At 34.6% G+C, this 19800-nt stretch overlaps 1 protein-coding gene across 2 annotated transcripts in view; it reads right to left on the bottom strand.

The window, feature by feature from the left end:
• GABBR2 (gamma-aminobutyric acid type B receptor subunit 2) overlaps window positions 1–19800 on the bottom strand; it is a 306705-nt gene that overhangs the window by 123813 nt on the left and 163092 nt on the right. For both annotated transcript variants that reach the window (XM_072411881.1, XM_072411882.1), the window contains one exon: window positions 18305–18541. In XM_072411881.1, coding sequence (XP_072267982.1) covers window positions 18305–18541 — 237 coding nt within the window. The remainder of the gene's footprint in view (window positions 1–18304; window positions 18542–19800) is intronic.

Raw genomic sequence — 19800 nt, 5'->3', positions numbered from 1 at the left:
TTATGATTTTGGACTTAAGCTCTGCAATTTTCCTCTGTGTACACAGAGCTAAAAAAAGTGTTTAGTAAATCTGCCTTTTCTTCCTAGAGACATCCTTTGGGGGGCCTACATGCTCAGATCTGATCTTTTTGCTATTGATATAATTTTAAAAAATTTGGGGGTTTGCCTTACTTTCCTTTGCAATCTGTCTTTCATTTTGAAGTTTTGCACGTTATCTACTTTTTACATCTTTTGTTATATTCTTTAAAATTTTCAAACGATGAAGGTGATCCTTCATTTTGATATTTTTGGAATGCCCGATTCTTGTTCCTTATGGCTTTTTTAACATCAGCTGCGAGCCACATAGGTAAATTTTAGCCTCCTATTACCCACTGGAATATATTTTTTAGTGTGCTTTTGTAGAACAGACTTGAAACATTCCCATTTCTGTTCCGTGTTCTTCGAGGACAATATTGTCTCCCAGTCCAAATCACAGAGAGCTGCCCTTAATAATGGAAAATTTGCTCTCTTAAAATTAAATGTTTTTATCTTTCCTGTTTTTGCTTCCTGTTTAAAGCTTACAGTAAATGAAATCATATTATGGCCACTGCTACCCAGATTCTCTTTCATATGCACATTTGGTATAAGCTCTGCATTGTTAGAAATAACTAGGTCCAGCAGAGTATCATTTCTAGTTGGGGCTTCCATAAACTGTACCATAATACCAATTATCTTGTATTAAATTCACAAATTTCCCCCCTTTTGCTGTTCCTGTAGTGCCATTACTCCAGTCAATGTCAGGGTAGTTAAAATCTCCCATGATTAAAACATTTTCACTTTTTGCTGCTTTTTCTATCTGTGCTAGTAGTTCATTCTCTATTTCTTCCTTAGCACTAGGGGGGGGCATTGCAGACTCCAATAATTAATTGTGTATTGTGCATCCCCATATTCAACTCCACCCATAATACCTCAACCTCATTGTTTGTTCCATCAGCAATTTCTTCTTTGACAATCACTTTCAGATCACTTCTCACATACAGACAGACACCACTACCCTTACGTTTGACTCTGTCTTTTACGAAAGAGAGTATAACCAGGAATATTGACAATATATGTGAAGAAAAAAGACAGGATTCAGCAATGCTAACTAAGTCATAATGTTCTTCACTCATTAAGGGTTCCAACTCCCTTACTTTGTTTGCCAGACTTCTAGCATTGGTGAACAAGCTCTTTAAAGCATTGATGCATTCACCAGCACTGTTTGCCAAATCCCTTTGTCTTTCAGTACAAATAGTACTGTGCAATCCAAAGTTTGTTTGTAACATGGGAAGCTCCTTATATTGATCCATAACTATCTACCCTCCACTAGTGGCTGACCCCTGACTAACCTTTCTGCCACCTTATTTAACTGTCCCACTCCCCGTTCTAGTTTAAATATCCCTCCATCATTCCCCTAAATCTTTCCCCTAGCACAGCAGACCCCCTTTCATTTAGGTGCAAAATATCTCTGGCATACAGGTTGTACTCCAATGAAAAGTAAGCCCAGTGCACTGAACCCAAACCCAAATGAACCCAAAACCTTCCCTATTACTCCAGGACTTAAGCCATGCGTTTAACTGTCTAAGCTCCCTCCTTATTAATATTTCAGAGAATAGTTGATCCTACATTATTTCATATTATGGAGAATTTGCAAATAATTGTATATGCTTAATTCCAAGCAATTTACACAGCTCAACCATATATACTGTTACCTCAAAGAAGGTAAAATTATTTAACAGTTTATTGTTACATATGCATAAAAAATGCAGTATACACATATTGATTTGTTTATCAAGTAGATTTTCTCCAGTTTATGTTACTTCTACTTTCCATCTTACAAAATACTTACAAGGCAGTTAAGAGGGTGGCAGAAACACCTGAGCAGACAGCTTTAAGCACAGGATGCTACAAATTGATTATTTAATTATGAGCTCATAAACCTCAAGTAGAAAACCTCTTCTCTCCTGCAATTCTTCCATGCTGCCTCACACCACCTTTTTATTCATTTTAAATCACACTTATGCTACTCTATGTGTTTTCTTACATGCATAATAAAAATTATCTTTGCTAAACACCAGATCTATTTGTTCTTTGATCACTGCTTTGTCCTAGATGTTTGTTAAATTATGGGGTACAAGGAAAAATAGCAGTTGTTAAGCACACCGCCCACGTTAGTTGTGACATATTTTTAGCAATGATTTTAAATGAACGACTCCCAAGTGTTGAGTGCACATTAATTTTATTAAGTAATATACTGGTGTTTCCTTTACTCTAGCATTTTTCAAAAGTCAAATGAACTAAATGTATTTAAGTAATGAAGGACCTCAGTGGTAAATGAGAAAAACACAATATGCACAAACACTAATTGTATAATGGGGAAGACAGTTGTCAGTACTGCTAGTAATCACGTAGGTTGCCTTTTTTCCCATTTACACTCTACACAGAATATAAATCATTGCACACTACCCCCTAACAATTTTCTATGAAATAAGCCATCTTAAGGAATAGGGATGAACATTACAATTTCAATTACCCCCCTCCTCCACTTGATATTGCACTTTGGAAATATTCCTAGCAATACTTCTTAACTAGATGTGCACAATTGGCAAATGCAATGAAGGAGAAATTTGGCAAGCTGGGAATCAATTTTATTTCTGTCACAGTGTATGTTGCCCATATGTTAATAATGCCTGCATGGTATTTCCCAGGACAGGTTTTAAATGATGATAACAAATATGGACTGTGCATGTGTAATGTGGGTGGCCACCTATAGTCTCATTGGAAGACGAAGACAAAGCAGAAGTATTGCCACCCTTTGAATGTTTAAAAGCAGGCATCCATGGCACTTAGGTATGGGCAAAAGCAAAAAATGTTTTTCTGCAAAAAAAAACATATTCCCATAAACAATGTTTTTGCAAAAATGTGCTCACCCTATATTCACCATACATCCCATTCATACCATATAACATTTCCTGATAGAATCACAGAGCTACTTTCTCTTGCTTGTATAACTATAGGCACAAACTAACTATTCGCTGCTCAAAATTCCAAAATTGAATTAGGCTTACTTCTGTATATTTTGCTGACACACTGGGCTTTCAGTGCCAATGTCAGCTGCTTTCATTACCAACATTAAATTTACATAACTTAACAAAAATAATTTGTCATGTATTTAAACCAAGTAACATCACAGTATCAAGTAACATATATCACTAAACTGGGACAATTAAATAATGTAATGATAGTCTTCAAGAATGTAGATAAGAGATTCCATTTACGAAGGGGATAGAGCTTTTGTGCTCCTGAACACTGTTGTTCAAATGGTAAGATGATTTCTCCTTACTTGGTCTTATGACACCTGTAATACAGGCAACAATGTCAGACAATACAGAGAGTTCCCTAATCTACTGATATGAGGTACACGAACAGTAGAAAAAGTCGACAGAGGTCTCTTACTCACTTACTATTCAAATTTTGAATTTTGAACATCAATATATAAAAGATAAAACTATAAAAAATAAATGCTTCTCTTGACCTGATCTTGAAGCACATCACTGAAAAGCTTAGATCCAAACTGGACATAATAAAAATGTCTTTTGATGTTTAAGATTTCAGTATCTCCCAATGCCAAAACCAAATTCAGACCTTGTTGTCATAGTAATGCCCATATTGAATACTGAAAACGACCCATAGCGCAAATCATCATACAAGCATTGTTTATGGAAAACAATTACATTGTGAACCATTGAAAAAAATGTCATGTGTTTATATCTTTCTGTATCTCATTAAATAGTATTTTATTGGAGCTCGATAACTTTAGATATATATTAGTTTAACAAAAAAGAGGAACATTTTGTTGCTTATGTTGTAGATCAGTGGAGTAGAATTCAGGTTGGAAAAAATTTAGAATTAAAATTAATGTTTACCATAATATTTGTACAAGAAAAGCTATTTATTTTTTTTTTTGGAAGGAAATTTGAATGAACTGAAAATTGACCCCAATTTAGCTGAAAGGGCCTAATAATTTTTCAAGGCAGTTGCCACAAGTGCAATGGTTACTGAAATGTAGAACAAAGCGAAGCACATCCAATATGCCTATAAACTTTGATGACTTAAGTTTATGAGCCTTCTTTATGGCAGTGGAAACACATGACAAGTGGAATCTAAAATTTATCTAACTAGTTTTAGATTAATCCACCCTTAAAGTACACACATGTAGGGTAGGGAATGAAATATAAAAATGTACCATATATTTTGTCACTGTTGAGTTTATAATATAGGTAAACCATTTGCTAGTTAAAAGATCAGGTTTAAAAACACAATCTCAGGACAAATTCACAACATTTTTCTCCCAGTGAATGTTTTTTTTTATTAGCAAAAATTACCTGTGCCCGAACTTTTGGCAGTTAAGTAACTTCAAAATAAGCCCCATTGCATTGTAGGTACTATGAAATAAATAATCCTCAAATATCACAACAAGGATTCTGAACGTGGGTCTGGTTTTAACAGCTTACGACACTCTCTATTTTTTTTTATATTAGAAAAAAAGGGGAAACTCATTTGTATAATATCTGGAGTTAACAATTATACCCTGATCTCAACCAATCAAATTGTTACATGACCATTGCTAGCTCATTTTGCCAAACTTCCTTGTTACATTATAATTTGAAAAAAAATAGCAAAAATTAGTATGAGATTATATTTTGTATATTACAGGATGCTTTCTTTGTCATGACCCATTGGGCACAACAGCCATAACTTTCTTCTTATTAAGTCACTTTTACCCCAACAAGTGTGGGAAGGAGGATACAAGATTTTCACAGAGCAGACAGTTTTCACAAATCCACCTGTCCACCACAATCCAAGTATTTAGAGGGTGGTAAATAGCAGGAATAGTGAGGCTTTCAGAATATTTTTTTGGGGGGCTACCCAAGAGTTAATCCTTTTTAACAAGTTAAATACAGAAACATGGAATAATGAATACACGTATTGTGGATGGTCTAAGCACACATGCACTTTATGTGCGTTCAATGATTAATATTTATATCAAAACTGTTTTTGTAAGGCAGTTTGCTAAATGTTTTCTGTTTTTTTTTTTCTTGGTGCTATTTATACAACTTTTGTACATTTGTAATAATGTATCAGAAAAGTCTGAGCTGTTTAAAATTGTGTAATGTTTTGTTGAATTATGTGCATTACAAACTGTTAACAGACCAAAGAGTAGTTATGTATTGCCACTTTTCTGTGTTTGAAAAAGGAAGTGTGATGTGTTTGCTTTTTGCTCACTGCTGTGATAATGTATATGAAGTAATACATGTTATATAAATGGTATATAAGTTATATTTGTCATAATAAATGTTAATTGCCCGGGGCTGGCACACATTTATACAGAATTGTACATCTGTTACGGATGTTCGATACAAACTGGATTTTCCTATATGTTTCTAGATCAAATAGATGATACATCATTGGCGTCATTGAATTTTCTAACACAAAACCTAAAAGTATTCACATTTTGTTTTTGTTTTGTTTTTGGAGAGCTGCATTATTTTCACAATATGTAAAGTAAGCAGGATCCAACTTAATTGAATAAGTTCCCTTTCTACAACCAGAACACCTTTTATAAATGTAAATCCTGCTATTTTTCACTGTAACATGGTAATGTTGCAACTACTGAAGGCAAATTGCAGTTTTAATAAACACATAACAAATGAACACAAAAATACATTTAAACATAATTACAGCACATAACTTTGATTTCATGTGCTCCACTTTACATCGCTGAACAGGGTTTGACAATAAGGAAAGCCTGAATTGCTAAGCAATTTTCCCAAATTCTCAAGTGGTTATTTTTCTCTTTTATAACTTGTTTTTTATTACAGGTTTTGAAAACATGCAATGGGAATTAGTTCTCCTTATAATTACTTTGACATCTAACAAATTCATAACTGTGCTTTATGGCACAGCTCCCAAATTGAAATGCATTCATAAAAATCAAGTAATTTGCTACAGGTCTTTTGTAGCACAAAACAGCTGTTGTTATAGTATAGTAGTCAAAATACCTGCCATCTTCATTTGATGCCTTACATTTTGAACCTTCATTATGGAAGTGCAAACACATACAAACAAATTGCCAGTGCACTCCAGAACTTAACTTTATGCTTAATGTTGGAATAATTTGGCCACCTCTGGTGTAACAAATGTGTAGTATAATCCTAAATACACTGTAACTGGCTAACCCATATCACATGATTGAATGTAAAGGTCATGAAGAACAACAATACCATTTGAAGCATTCTGGAACTGTGGCTTTCTCATAGACACACACAGAACATATGGTGCTGACACTGTAGCTCATAGGTAGAAGTAGTGCATTCCTAATGTCAATTGAATCTGATTGACCACTACCTGTGGATGGCTGGTGGAAGAATATATAGGTCTGGTTCTCACCAGAGTGTACACGTTACCACATGTCATAGTGAATTTAGTAAAACAGTGTTGCAATGTGTAGTTATTGCAGTGTTTTTTTTTTTGTTTTATTTATAGTAAAATACTTGCATCAGGTCCCTATGCTGCGTTTTGGGCACTTAAAATTCTGTGCGAATGCACTCTAACTAGCCAGATGGCAGCGGTGATGTTACCCACACTAGCAGACCAGATTAGGTCATTTAGTTTTATATTTTGCTAAATTAGGGCAAAACGTGGCAGTGCTAGCAGTGCAGAGCATTTTTTTTTTAATTGAACTGTGCAACCCCCCAAAAAAAAAAAAACTGTCCTATTTTTTTGCATTGGGCAATTCTGACAATTTTTTTTTTATCATATTGTCCAGGAAAATATATACCTGGAATTATAACTATAGATTTTTGACTACCATCTTGAATTAGGTGTTCTGGAGTTTACTGGTCTGATAGTTTGAAGGTTCAGCTAATCAATCAGATAATTCAGACAAAATTCTTTGTGGGGCACACTGTACAATAAAAATGTTATATATACTAGTTTCCTCCTTTTTTTGTAGGTTATGTATTACCATTGCCACCAGGCTTTATATTTGTTTTATTGCTTTTGTTAATACAACAATAAAAAATTGCCAAAGCAAGGACTATTGAATAGCAAAACATTAACACTTAATAAAATAAAAGACAGTGGAGTTTGGAGCATTGATATTGGATAATTTTTATGAAAAGATATCCACATATCATGAATATTGCATGAATAATTTATTTTAACTTTCTGTTAATTAGGAAAAAAAATCTCTGGCTTTTATACCTCCATTCTGAGCGTCTATACATGGTCTGGCAAACACACAAATGTGCATTATTAAGGAATCATTATGCTCACTTAATCCTTGCTTCCCCTTTCCTAATTGGCACATTCAACAAAGAAATGCAATTATTAGGTATTTTTAGATATGTAATTTTTACAACCTGTTTTTTTCAGTTAAAAATGGAACAAGCACTAAGCATATAGGATTTTTCCTTCCATATTCCTGCACACACATTCTTTCAAAAACTGATGTCATCTTGAAAATGTTTAATCAAGGCACAGTTGTTTTACAAAGTTAAATTAGTGAAGCATTGTTCTAAGGAAAGATGTACAGCACACTTAGGCAATGGTATGAGGCTCTGCAGACTTAGACCATTCAATCATGGTATTTTTACATTTCTTTTAACATTATTGTGTATTCTTTTCACCATATTTACAATGTTAAGGGAATTATACATTGCAGAGTAATAATTAACTTTTGTTATTAATAAAACAACCATGTTAAGTTTAGACTGGTGTCCTTGTTCAATATAATCCACAACTCAAGCCACAGCAAACACATAGATATCCAATGATAAAAGCAATTTCTAAGCCAAACATGTACTTTTCACTCCCTGACCTCTCTTTTTAAAGTGGAACTAAATCATCAAAATGAAAAACTGTGACAAGGATGGATCTTTATTGCAGAGCGAACAGGAAATGTCAAAATAAACACACCTGCCTGACTGCAATATTTAATTTAAACTGCTCCATTGCAGGTGCCGCCATCTGCATCCAATCCTCTTGCTGGTGTCTGAACTTTGGCTATCTTCTTTGGCCAGGCCAGAATGACTTAGCTCCCATCCAAGTTTGTGGGAGTTCATTCAGTCCCAGCCGCCTCCATGATAGCTGAGATACCCAGCATTACTTGGCATCCTACATTATATGGTAAAAAAATGTTTGTGAACAGGCAGGTAAGAATGTCCCTTAAAGAAGGGACAGGCAAGATCAATGCAAGAATCTGTCTTGCTCCCAATTTTTGTATGCAGAATTATAGTTCTGCTTTACTGCCCAATATTCCCCTCTACCTGGCAGTTAAAGTACAGACCTTGGTCCTTATCTTTATTCTTAAGTGTCCCAGGTAATATTTTTGCTGCTGTTGTTAAAGGTTAAAAGAAGATAAGTCTATGATAAAAAAATGATCCATTTGTCATGTTTAATCTACCATTCTGTCAAACCCTATTTAAAATATGCATCATTATTTTTTACAATGTGCTATGCTTTCAATTTTCCCCTAGAGTGAAAATACATTTATCCCCTGACACCAATCAGTCAAATGATATGCACAGTGCTCTGCCATGTACAGGAATGTTGAGTAATGTAATAAACCAGGCAGTCAGTGTGATCTGACTCCTCTCTTTCAGTCCACTGCACACACAGGAATTCCTAATTATGCAACAGCTAATGCAAATAATTGCTAACTCAAATTAGATCACATTTTATTTTCCATTTTGTAAATTGACTGAAGGAGTTATTAAATCCACAGGAATGCTGGTAAATGCACCAACAATGATCTGCAAACATATTATACAGGTAAATTTAACAGCTAGCCAAACGGTTGTTGTACATCATTTGACTTATTGTTGGTCCTACATTTGTATTAGTAGAATGATGTGGATTGGCTTGTGAAGAATAATGCAGATCCTCAATTGGTAATTTTTTCATAAAAGTAGCCCAATTCTTTCACACCCTTACCAATATGTTTTTGCCATTTTTATTACTTCAACTACATATACTACATTTGTTTTTAAGTTTGGATAGAATTAGGAAGACTTTATGAGATTATTATTGCTGCCTGCAGGTCCAGATTTTCACCACTGGAATCTGTATGCGCATGAAACAAGGGTCCATTCACACCTATGCACTTTTAAAAAAAAAATATGGAAATATGCAAATTTTTTGAAATATGGCAAACCAAAGTTTAGAGAAAACAAATGGCCTACCTGACTTTTTAACTGTGCTCAGCATTGTTACAATTAAATAAAATGGGAATATTATCTGTCAGCATCCTTAAAATTAAATGGGGAGCACCGAATAGCCATTGAGTCAGTTATTTAAAAAAATATATGGAAAGCTATCAAAAATTACAAAGAGGGAGACTGGGGTTGTTTAAAAAAAAACATTTTTTTTAATTCAGATTACTAGCACTTTCAGCAGTTTTCTGCCACTATTATTATGTTTTTTTGGTTGATGTGTGCACCAGTGACTTTAAGATGCTGTTTCATTTTTCATAAACAGAAAAAATTGGAATTAGGTCATCTTTATTTCAACCATATAGTTCAATAGTTATTCAGGCAAACTCTACATCCTGGGTTGCCAGGAAAGGAGCATGGATGCAATGTACCCCTTCCTTTACCATACCAGGTCAAATGCCTTTCAACATTGGGCAGAGAACTTGCAGGGTTGGGGAAAGCATTTTGTCATCTAGCAATGAAATTATTGTTAATCCAGATTACTAGCCAACTAATCCATAATACCTGTGATATCCAGCCATTAACCCAATGTCAATCATGAAAACCCATCACTGTCAACCCATCTCATGTCAAGATGGACATTCCTGTTAGTATGAAGTATGGCTTGTTTGCAGCTGGTATATTTTAAAATGTGTCCAATAAATTTACATATATAGACACAAAGTGAAAAATTGGGACAAATTATTTCCTCCAAGCAACCAAAAATTCCAGTGGGTTTTGCATTTTAAACTGTGTAAACAACCATGAAGTTCAAAGACTAGCAATGTTTGTTGACCCATTAAAACTGAAAACAGCATGTATAACTCAAAATTTTACCAACACGAATCTGCAAATTATTTTAATTGGAATTAAACTCTGCAAATGTTACACATCCTATAGCAAAATCATCCACAAGGGAGTTTGTACCAAGACTCATTATCTGTGCTAATTACTTTGTCAGTTAGCTTACCATATTTGCTTGTATGAAAAAGATAAATTCCATATTAGGGAGGAGCTGCAATTACAGAAGTAGATTTCTAACTGAGAATATAATAACAGTACTTTTAAACCAATAACATTAAATATGTTAATAAACAATAGTTTGAAAAGTGTTTTTTAATTAAACAATGCTGTTATTGGAGGTGTTATTTGAATACACTGAAAGAGTGAGAGCAAGTGGAAGGAAAATGAGTACTTTATTAGAAACCTGACTGCTAAAAATTATAGAAAAAAGTTGGTTTAGGAAACATCTTTGTTTGTAGACTTCCATCTATATAGAGTAATATATACCAAACAGTACTTGTTTAATTCAAGGTCTGCTTTGTTCTCTCAAGTCCCTGATTGGGAGAATTTGCATCACATCCTGTCCCAGTAACACAACACAAACAGTAATAAACTGTCACTCCAACATTGATATAGGCAATAATTAATTTGGGGAATTCCTATGTTATGTTTATTATACTGTATATAAAAATTAGATGCAAAGTATAGAAGTAAAGGGTTATGTAAGGCGATAAGGAAAGGGGGTCATAGATGATATAACATAATATAGTAAATCAATCACTGACATGCAACTGCATTCTGGCTAAATTGAATTCAGGAAAAAAGCATTTCACACACACCTGTCTTATGGTAACACCAAGTAGAGCGGGGAGGACAGGTATTGTAAAAAAAAAGGGCTCATACCTACAGCCTTACGATTTAAAAACCCAGGTAGCTTTCACATTTAGATCTAATCTCTAATAGCAATACAGACCTGAGCCCCAGGAATCTAGCTGGGATGGTGAAAGACTTGGGTTACCCTTAAGCACCCAAAGAAAAAGAATGAGCTGAATTGTGGATGTTGTGGGCAAAATTGTGCTAAGAGTAAGAAGGGCCTAAAATCTGAGCTAACTCTGTATATAAAGCAATATATGCCATGGTAATTGTACCTGCAAGTTATGCTTTAATTACTATGCCTCAAGCAAAAGTCTAACAGAGAAATCTATACCTATATTCATTTGCATATGCTTTCCTGGATACAGCTTACCTTAAGGAAGAACGTAATTAACATAGTCAGTGACTACTTGACAGAAACTGCTGTACAATACAACCCAGCATACAAAGTGCAGTACTCAGGAATATGTGCTGTACTACACAATATATAAAGTGCAGGGCTTAAGAGTACATATAGCACAGGGTCAGGAATACACTATACTAATGCACATATATATACATACACACACACACATATATAAATATTATCCCGTGATCAGAATTCTTTTACCTTTTTTATATTCTTTATAAGCCCTAGAGATGATTGAGCTTAAAAAATTCCAGTAGATCAACAGTTTCTGAAATACTCAGACCAGCTTGCCTTGCACCATCAATCATGCCATGTTCACAGTTATATCATCTTTCTTCCCCATTCTGATGCTCGTTTTGAATTTCAGCAAGTCGTCTTAATGGCTACATGTCTAAATGCATTGAATTGCTGCTGTGATTGGCTGGTTAGATAACAGTGTTAACAAGCAGTCAAACAGTTGTGCATGTGTAGAGGGGACTAGCTTTGTAGGCAGCAGGATCAGGACATCAGAGTTTTCAGAACACCAGCTGGACAGTCTTTAGCGGTAAGTCAAATTGATATGCTTTTTGTTTAGCCAAACAAATGTCCAATGAAAACAACTCTACACCTTTCTTAAACTCAGAAAATGGTCACAAAATAAAGTCCTCAATATGGGAAGTATGTAGTGCACGGGTCTCCGATCTCCCAACTACGTGCCAGCCTCCAGATACCAGAACTTTCTGTGAAAACAAGTTTCTAAGACACCCAAACAATCCTCCTGGACCATTTTCCATAAATACAGACTGGATCTGAATGTACCCTTTAATCTGTAGGCAACAGTTATTTGTTTTGTATTCTCAAAATTGTTACACGGCTCTCTGGTCTTTGTGCCTAAATTGTTGGACTACTATAAAATGTTGATTTGCACACCGTATCATAGTTAAATAGAGGCTTGTTTCATTTACAGCATTCATTCAAAACCCAACCCAATAAAAAACATTTGAACTTAAATGTCTTAAATTTCTCAGCACTGGATCAATGCAACACTGACACAATTTCTTCTTGCCATCTGCTCACAATTAGTTAATCTGAGAGCTGATTACCAGTCAAAGGCAAAATCTAGAATCTACTTGATATGTGACAGAGAACGTGTTTAATGAGCAGTTACTGAGTCATTTACAAAGTGGAGAATGTCACAGAATGCTGTGATAAGCATGAGGTACTCCCATAGTTGGCTCACAAAGCACTGCTATGCCAAATATGTTTTGGTACAGATTCTAAATGATTGAAAGAGTTTCAACCGCTCACTGCAGCAAATGTTGCAGCATATCTTTTTTTGATGTGGCTAAATCGACAATTGAAATTGAATTTGTTTCAGGAAAGAAACCTAGTCAAGGGCTGTAATCCTTATCCTTGTTTCTAAATGAGTCATTGGTGATTACATTCTTGAATTGATCCATATCGGACATCCCAACACCCAATATACACATGTGTATATCAGTGCAGGGACACAAGAGTAAATGGAGTAATTGCAATAGCAACCTCTATATTTTCTCCCTAAATTACCATTTCTAACATATCATTCAGGGGGTACAGTTGATAGAATCTAGCAGTTTTAAATTTTGTTTTCACTAACAATGAAATATTGTGAAATTAATGTGAGAACGGATGCATCCTTCCCATCTCTAAATTTTATTTTCAGAAAACAAAAGGTTGCAAGAACAGTAAGGCTATGTTCTGTGAGATTGTGGAGTGAATGAATTGGGGTGGCAGTGAGCGGTTCCGCAGACATTAGTGCAGTGGTTTTGTGGTGGTATTTTTGTGGTGATGAGCCCCTGGCACCTTGCTTGATTCCAATGCAGGTCTGGTTTGCCTTTATTCTGGAATTATTGAATTTGATGAAACCTCCATGGTTGGTGTGATTTCATTTAAACACAAACCTTATTTCTCTCATTATGCTGCTTAGATGTACTTAAATTTTATACCTAAAAAACTATTTTATTTTATTGTTTGCATGGTGTATTGTTGGATTTAAGGTTTTTTAAGTTTTTACAAAAAACATAAATGTGAATTAAAGTTAAGGTGGGCTGAAACATCACTGGGACAGTGCGGGAGTCTTCAATCGCTTAGTAACTACAAGACAACCAGCAATCTTATTAATTTATGTATTCATCCAGTGCTTCAATCCTCTACAACTTCTTATTTAGTCATGTCGCAAACTGCCTTTCACAAGCTCAAAAAAAACACACTCTGGCCAGTCTGGGGGAAAGTCAGTTACCTTCTAATATGGCCAGCTGCCAGGAGGTTTGCTGGATTGGTTACTCCTACTTACTGAAGCTGCCTCAAATGGCTATTTATTATTTGAAATATTTTTGTTATTGTATGACTAAATAGTATTGTTTTACTACAAATATCAGCTGAAACCACAAAGACATATTCAACTTTTTCTAAATTACAGGCAAATGATACATTATGTCAATAAGACTTTAGAGAAAGCAGAGACAACTTACTTATCTTTTAAAGGACGAAAATCTCCTTTTTTATTATTATTATTATTATTATTATTAATAAACAGGATTTATATAGCGCCACATATTATGCAGCGCTGTACATTACTCCGACTTGAATGGCTTATTTGAATGTCTTTGACTTGAAATGAATGGCTTATTTAGCTCCGTTATGTAAGTTTAAATATGTTGTGTTATGCACAAATAAGTACACAATTAAAATAGTATCAACTGGGTTTTACCACTAAGAGATTTAAACTGCCATTGCTGAACTCATTCTAAAAAATGCTAATTTATGGGATGTAAATCTGATCTTTTGCTTTTATTAGTGAAGTAATTTTAAAGGTAATAAAGACTGAGATTCAGGACACCAAGCAGGCAACCAGTATTTTTTTTAGAACCGTGTCAGCAATAGCAGTATACATAATATCTCAGTGAAAGATCTGCCTTAAATTTATTAAGTTGTCTTTTTTATCTTCTTTGAAAGCAGTAATACTAATGATCTATAATAAGTATTGTGTTATACAAAGAGACCCTGTGCCTGGCAGAAATGTCCCTAATTTAAGTTTAGTTAATAATTTAAATTTAGGTATTTATCTGGCATCAGCAATGAATCAGTCAGCCAGAGCATCCACATTGAGTGTCCTAACTTAATTATTGGTCTTTTACTCCTGCTAATTGGGAGGAGCCTCAGCAAATATTATGAGACATAGTAAATCCCAATTTAGGGGCATTTGTAATAGGGTGGATCTGTGGTTGAGATTGACCCTGTCAATCTTTTCCCCTCTGAGCCCGGAGAAGTGCTATTTTTCTTGGCATCCTGCATCCTTTTCCTCTCTCCTATACTCCAAGGATGGTATTAAAACCCCTAGAAATCTGAAAAAAATCCACACTGGCAGCAACCAAGGGGTGTGCTACATTAAAAATAACTGATATTTCCCCTGGTAATATTAATGCTATAGTATACTATTGAATATGAAAGAGTTACACTGATGATGATTTTCCTCTTTCACAAAAATTTAAACTGCAATTGGAGCACCTCTCTAAGGAAGTAAACTAGTTTAGGACTGAAATTGTCTGGCCAGGAAGAAGAGCAGTGATGTATGAAAAAACTGATCCAATGAACAACATTAAACCTGACAACTCTGGAGCTTCTCCAGGCAAGGCAAGTTAGTATGAGAGATTCTAACAACTTAGGTGCAGAATGAAAATGAAAAAATCTAAATTATCCAATGCCAAACATGGTTCCCTTTTTTAAAATTAATGTACATTAAAAAATTAAAGGCCACACAGAATTCATAAAAATAATTATATATTTACACATTTATTATTAATTATATCTGTTCAAAAGAGAGACCATTTTAAAACTGGCCACAGAGATCACAAGACAATTATCAAGTGGTCCTTAAAATGCTAAAAATATATTTGGCACAATAAAGACATATTTTTTTTTCAGTTTGATTCTAAACCCCCAATTTTTTTTATTTGTTTATTTTTATAGAGTAAGATACTTTTTCTGTACATTCATTTTGTTGAATTAGTTCCTATGGCTGTGCTTACCAATACAGACTACAAAAGACAAAAAAATCTTGCAACAAACTAGACATAGGATACCAGGATACAGCACATTTTCATAACTTGAACTTGTAGCTGCAAAAAATGTCATCTGCTTATGTATAATCATAGTCATCTAATATTCATGCTTTTCAGTTACTCCTAATATGTATACTTTTTACCAAACAATTCTACAGGAATTTACCTTTTATATGATTAATTTAATATAAATCTGCATGGGGTACACACATTAGGTTCTCTGAAGTGCTTCATAACTATCCCCCTGGATGCTAAAACTTCCTAGAGCACAAGCTAAAAATAAAGTCAAAGCTCTACTTACTGAGAGTGACAATAATAACAAAGATATTTGGAGGCACCATGTGTTACCTAGGGTTATGCTTTATTCCTGGTTATATCAGGAGATTTCCTATAGTTTGAAATAACTAAATAGTATAGCAAAAAGTACAGAGAATGCACTTTTTTACCCCTGGCATCAAGTATAAAGGATTAAAGAGGGATACATTTGTACATTGTGCCCTAAACATTTAGGAAGTAAATGTAGGGATCTGTCTAAAAGCCATATGTATGAGACCTTTATTCAAGCCTAGATTGTTTTCTGCACAATTTTAAATTTGAGGCATGAGAAATAGCCCAGCTGACATCACATTCTAAGTAAGATTTTTTTTTTTGTTATGTTATTACTGGCAACTTCTCAAATTAAAAATGTATTTTACACTACTTGCTCGTATTTTTTTTCCCTGTTGAAGCAAATTGTACAAGTTTTTTTTTCCTTCCTCTGGACCAACTATGTCCATAGAGTTTTATATCTGGGATATGTTTATTTCCCTTGTGGTTGAACTTGATAGACTTATGTCTTTTTTAAATCTAACCTACTATGTAACTATGTATTTGCTCATGAGCTCTTTTATAAGTAGTATGACAGAAAAACTAATAAACAAATTTCTGCTAAAGAAAGGCATATTTGAAGGACAAGAAGCTGCAAAGTGGCTGTCAAAAAAATTAAAGTCAAAATTAGCAAAGAGTCTCTTTATACCAGTCAGGTCTGCCACAAGGCACACATAAAATTGAAGTGCATGGAACATTTCCGAAAGGAAAATTTCCCTGAGGAATGATATAGATTCAACTCATTAATGTGACTCCCTTGGCAGTTTGACTGTTACATCTATAGTCATACCATTCTAATGTTTTAGTTACATAGAAATAAGCGGTGGAAGGTGATGTCCTGCCTAAAGTATCGGTGCAATTATGTGTAATTTTCAATCCAGACATCTTTGTCAATGAGAAAAAAAAAATAATTACCTGCTAAATGACCCACTGAAACAAAATCTGATTTGTGTTTTCTGGATTATTTAAAAATAATAAATGATTCAATGTTTAAAAGTCTTTAGTAGAATAGGAAAAGTTAAATATCAGTCAGTGTTTTCACTGTTGTCTGTGTTTACCACAGATTTTCCTCTTTCCGTTATAATGGTAGCTGGAGTGAGGAGATGAGGGTACAAATATCCAACTGGGACACTGGACACTTCCAACAATGGAAGCATTTTGTGGAGCAAAGAAATGTCATGCTTTTATAGCACTATGGGTCCTTTTTTGTTCCTGTCCAGAGACTGTAATATCTTTTTTAGGAACATTTACACCAGGAAACAGATGGCAAAAAATAACTTCTAGGGTTTAAACCCTCTTTTGCTACTAAAAGAGTGTGTAAAGCTGATCCTCTGACCAAAATAACACTTGCCTCACCAATATTCCACTGCTGTTTCTTCCTTGTTAGCAGTTACATTTCAGAGGAAGGTATGATTTCACTTCCAGCATTAGGTAAAAGTGCGTGCGTGGTTTTTTTTTTTTTTGGATTTACTATTGCTGACTGTTGCTGTCTGTTTCCTGATTGTACATTGCCTTCACTGACCATTGCCTGTGACTTTACTTTACCCTTGGATACCGTGTTTGGTGGACTGATTACCTGGGTATGATCCCTGGTCCTGTTTTCTGCACTTACCTCTCCTGGAATCTCCTGTATTGTGTTATCAATGAATCACCTGGTTAGTGACCCTGGACTATCTGACTTCCCATTGTGTTCTCTGTCCTGCTCTGTGGGCTTCTGGTCCTCGGGCAGTCCTTCTCCTTTGCTAACTAAATTCCTGGGGCAACTGTGTGCTGGGTCTGTGCAACTAGTCTTCTGTGGCTGAGTTTAAGGGAACTTATTATAGGTGAAGCGTAGGATTAGCGGTCTGATGTTTGGTGAGCACTGACAGTGGACCATGCATTTGCTTGAAGAGATTTTACCTCACATTTCTCATTCAGTAACAGAGTGAAAGTAAATGAGGGAAAAACTCTTCATCATTGGAAAAAGACAATGATAACAGAATTACCTTCTAAAAATGTTAGTTAAAGCTGACCTTTATTGGGCTCAGAGTGATTTGCAGCTAGAGAGAGTTTTGCTTTAAAAAAAATTACTCTGAATACTGATCCAAGGCATTGCTAATTAGGATACGAAATGTTAGATTTTCTGGTATGATTGAAGTGGCTGTGGGCAAAGCATTAATAATGTGCAGGAGAATTTGTTTTGTATCCTGTGCTTTCCCTAGGATAAAGGGAATAAAGCCGTCCCTCTAAAGTACTTAACTCCAATACCAAGGTTTTGTGAATTGATGGAAATACTATTAAGCTTATCCAAGTGGTCCAGAGACTCATTGACAACATTGATGCAAATTAAATCCTGCTGGCTTTAAATAGACATTTCCCTGCCTATACTTTTTAAATATACAATAAAAAACATGCATTTTTTTGTTTCACTCAGGACATGTTGCCATAACTGAACCCCCTCCTCAGCAATTTTGGTGACAATACTGTTCAGGGACTTTGCAATTACCTCCAAAAAGACACAGTAAAAGAATTTTCATACTTACAGTTACACCAAAGAAATTTGTTTCGTTCATTGCATCAAGGAAGATTTTCCCAAGCTTGTGGTTTGTATAGTTGAAGTCTTGAATACTCAGATGCTTGTTGGTAGCATTAAGATATTCCATTGCTCGGTGAAGTGTTTTCGCTATTACCCATATTCCATCATAGGCGTAACCATGAAATTTACTGGGTTCCACATCTGATCGCTTTTCATTGTATTCTTTTTCATATTGCTGAGGAGTCTAAAAAGTATACATTCATTACATAAGCATTTTATTCTTTTTTTATCTAGGTTTTTTTCTAGATACCCATTAAAAACAATCAAAAAGCCCATTCGATTTAAATAAAGGTTATTGTTAAAGAAAGTCATAAAACTCCAGTTTCCTAACATAAAACTTTAAAAAAAACTGAACAGTTTTACATTCTAAAAAAAAAAAAAAAAAAACACTTAAAAGTAGGTGTATTAGGAAAAAATGAATAAGTATTGATGCAAACATACAAGAAACAAAGCTACAGTATATACACATTTCAACTTTTCCATTTAGATCCCTTCTTCAGGTGTATTCAATTTGAATGGATCATCCAGAAGCGTGCATGTTCAATAACTTAAAGTAGCCAATATAGGGTATCACTCAAAAACTACAAACTTTTAACTTTTTTTCTGTAAATACTGTATGTGGAGATTTAACCTATTAAAATGATCAGCTGTACCACAATATTAACTTTTCATACCCTATACTTTTTCATACCTGGGCAGCACAGTGGCTCAGTGGTTAGCACTCTTGCTTTTGCAGCGCTAGATTCCAGGTTCAAATCCCAGCCAGGGCATTATCTGCATGGAGTTTGCAGGTTTTCCCTGTGTCTGTGTGGGTTTCCTCCCACATCCCAGAAAATATGGACTTTGTACAGTGCTGCGTAATATGATGGTGCTTTATAAATACTGCCTAATAATAATATGCTATGACTGGGACATTAATTTCAATAAACTTAGTACATACTTTTGTAGCTTCCAAATATTGATTGATACTATGTTTCAACTTTTATATTTCATTCTTTTTTTGAAATCTTTAAAAAATTTTCACAATAACAGGAGTACAATACAGTTGGATGAAAAACAAAAGAAGAGTATGTTTTATACAATGCTCTATATAACATATGACAAAATCTGGCAAGGACCAAAAAAAAAGGGTGCATTCAATATTCAATATTGGTAAATGCAGACGTAAAATGTGAAAAAACATACGTAGTGTAAAATAAACAAAAAATATCAGCAACTTGAACAAGCAATATAAACTTTAAAATACTGATCCAACTAAAATTATATTGGACTGTAAGTGTTTGGTTAAATAAAGGACAAGGGAGGCAGATGGGAAGGGTAAACCGGGAAAAGACATTAGACAAGGGGGTAACAAGGAGAGACCAGACAAGGGTGAAGGAGGAAGGGAAAAAGAAGGTAACATAGCAGTATTAAATGTCTAAAAAAAAAAAAGAAAAAAAAGAC

The sequence above is a fragment of the Pyxicephalus adspersus genome, chromosome 5 (assembly GCF_032062135.1).
Source record: "Pyxicephalus adspersus chromosome 5, UCB_Pads_2.0, whole genome shotgun sequence".
In the NCBI taxonomy this organism is placed as follows: Eukaryota; Metazoa; Chordata; class Amphibia; order Anura; family Pyxicephalidae; genus Pyxicephalus; species Pyxicephalus adspersus.
This window is presented reverse-complemented; position numbering and strand designations above follow the sequence as displayed.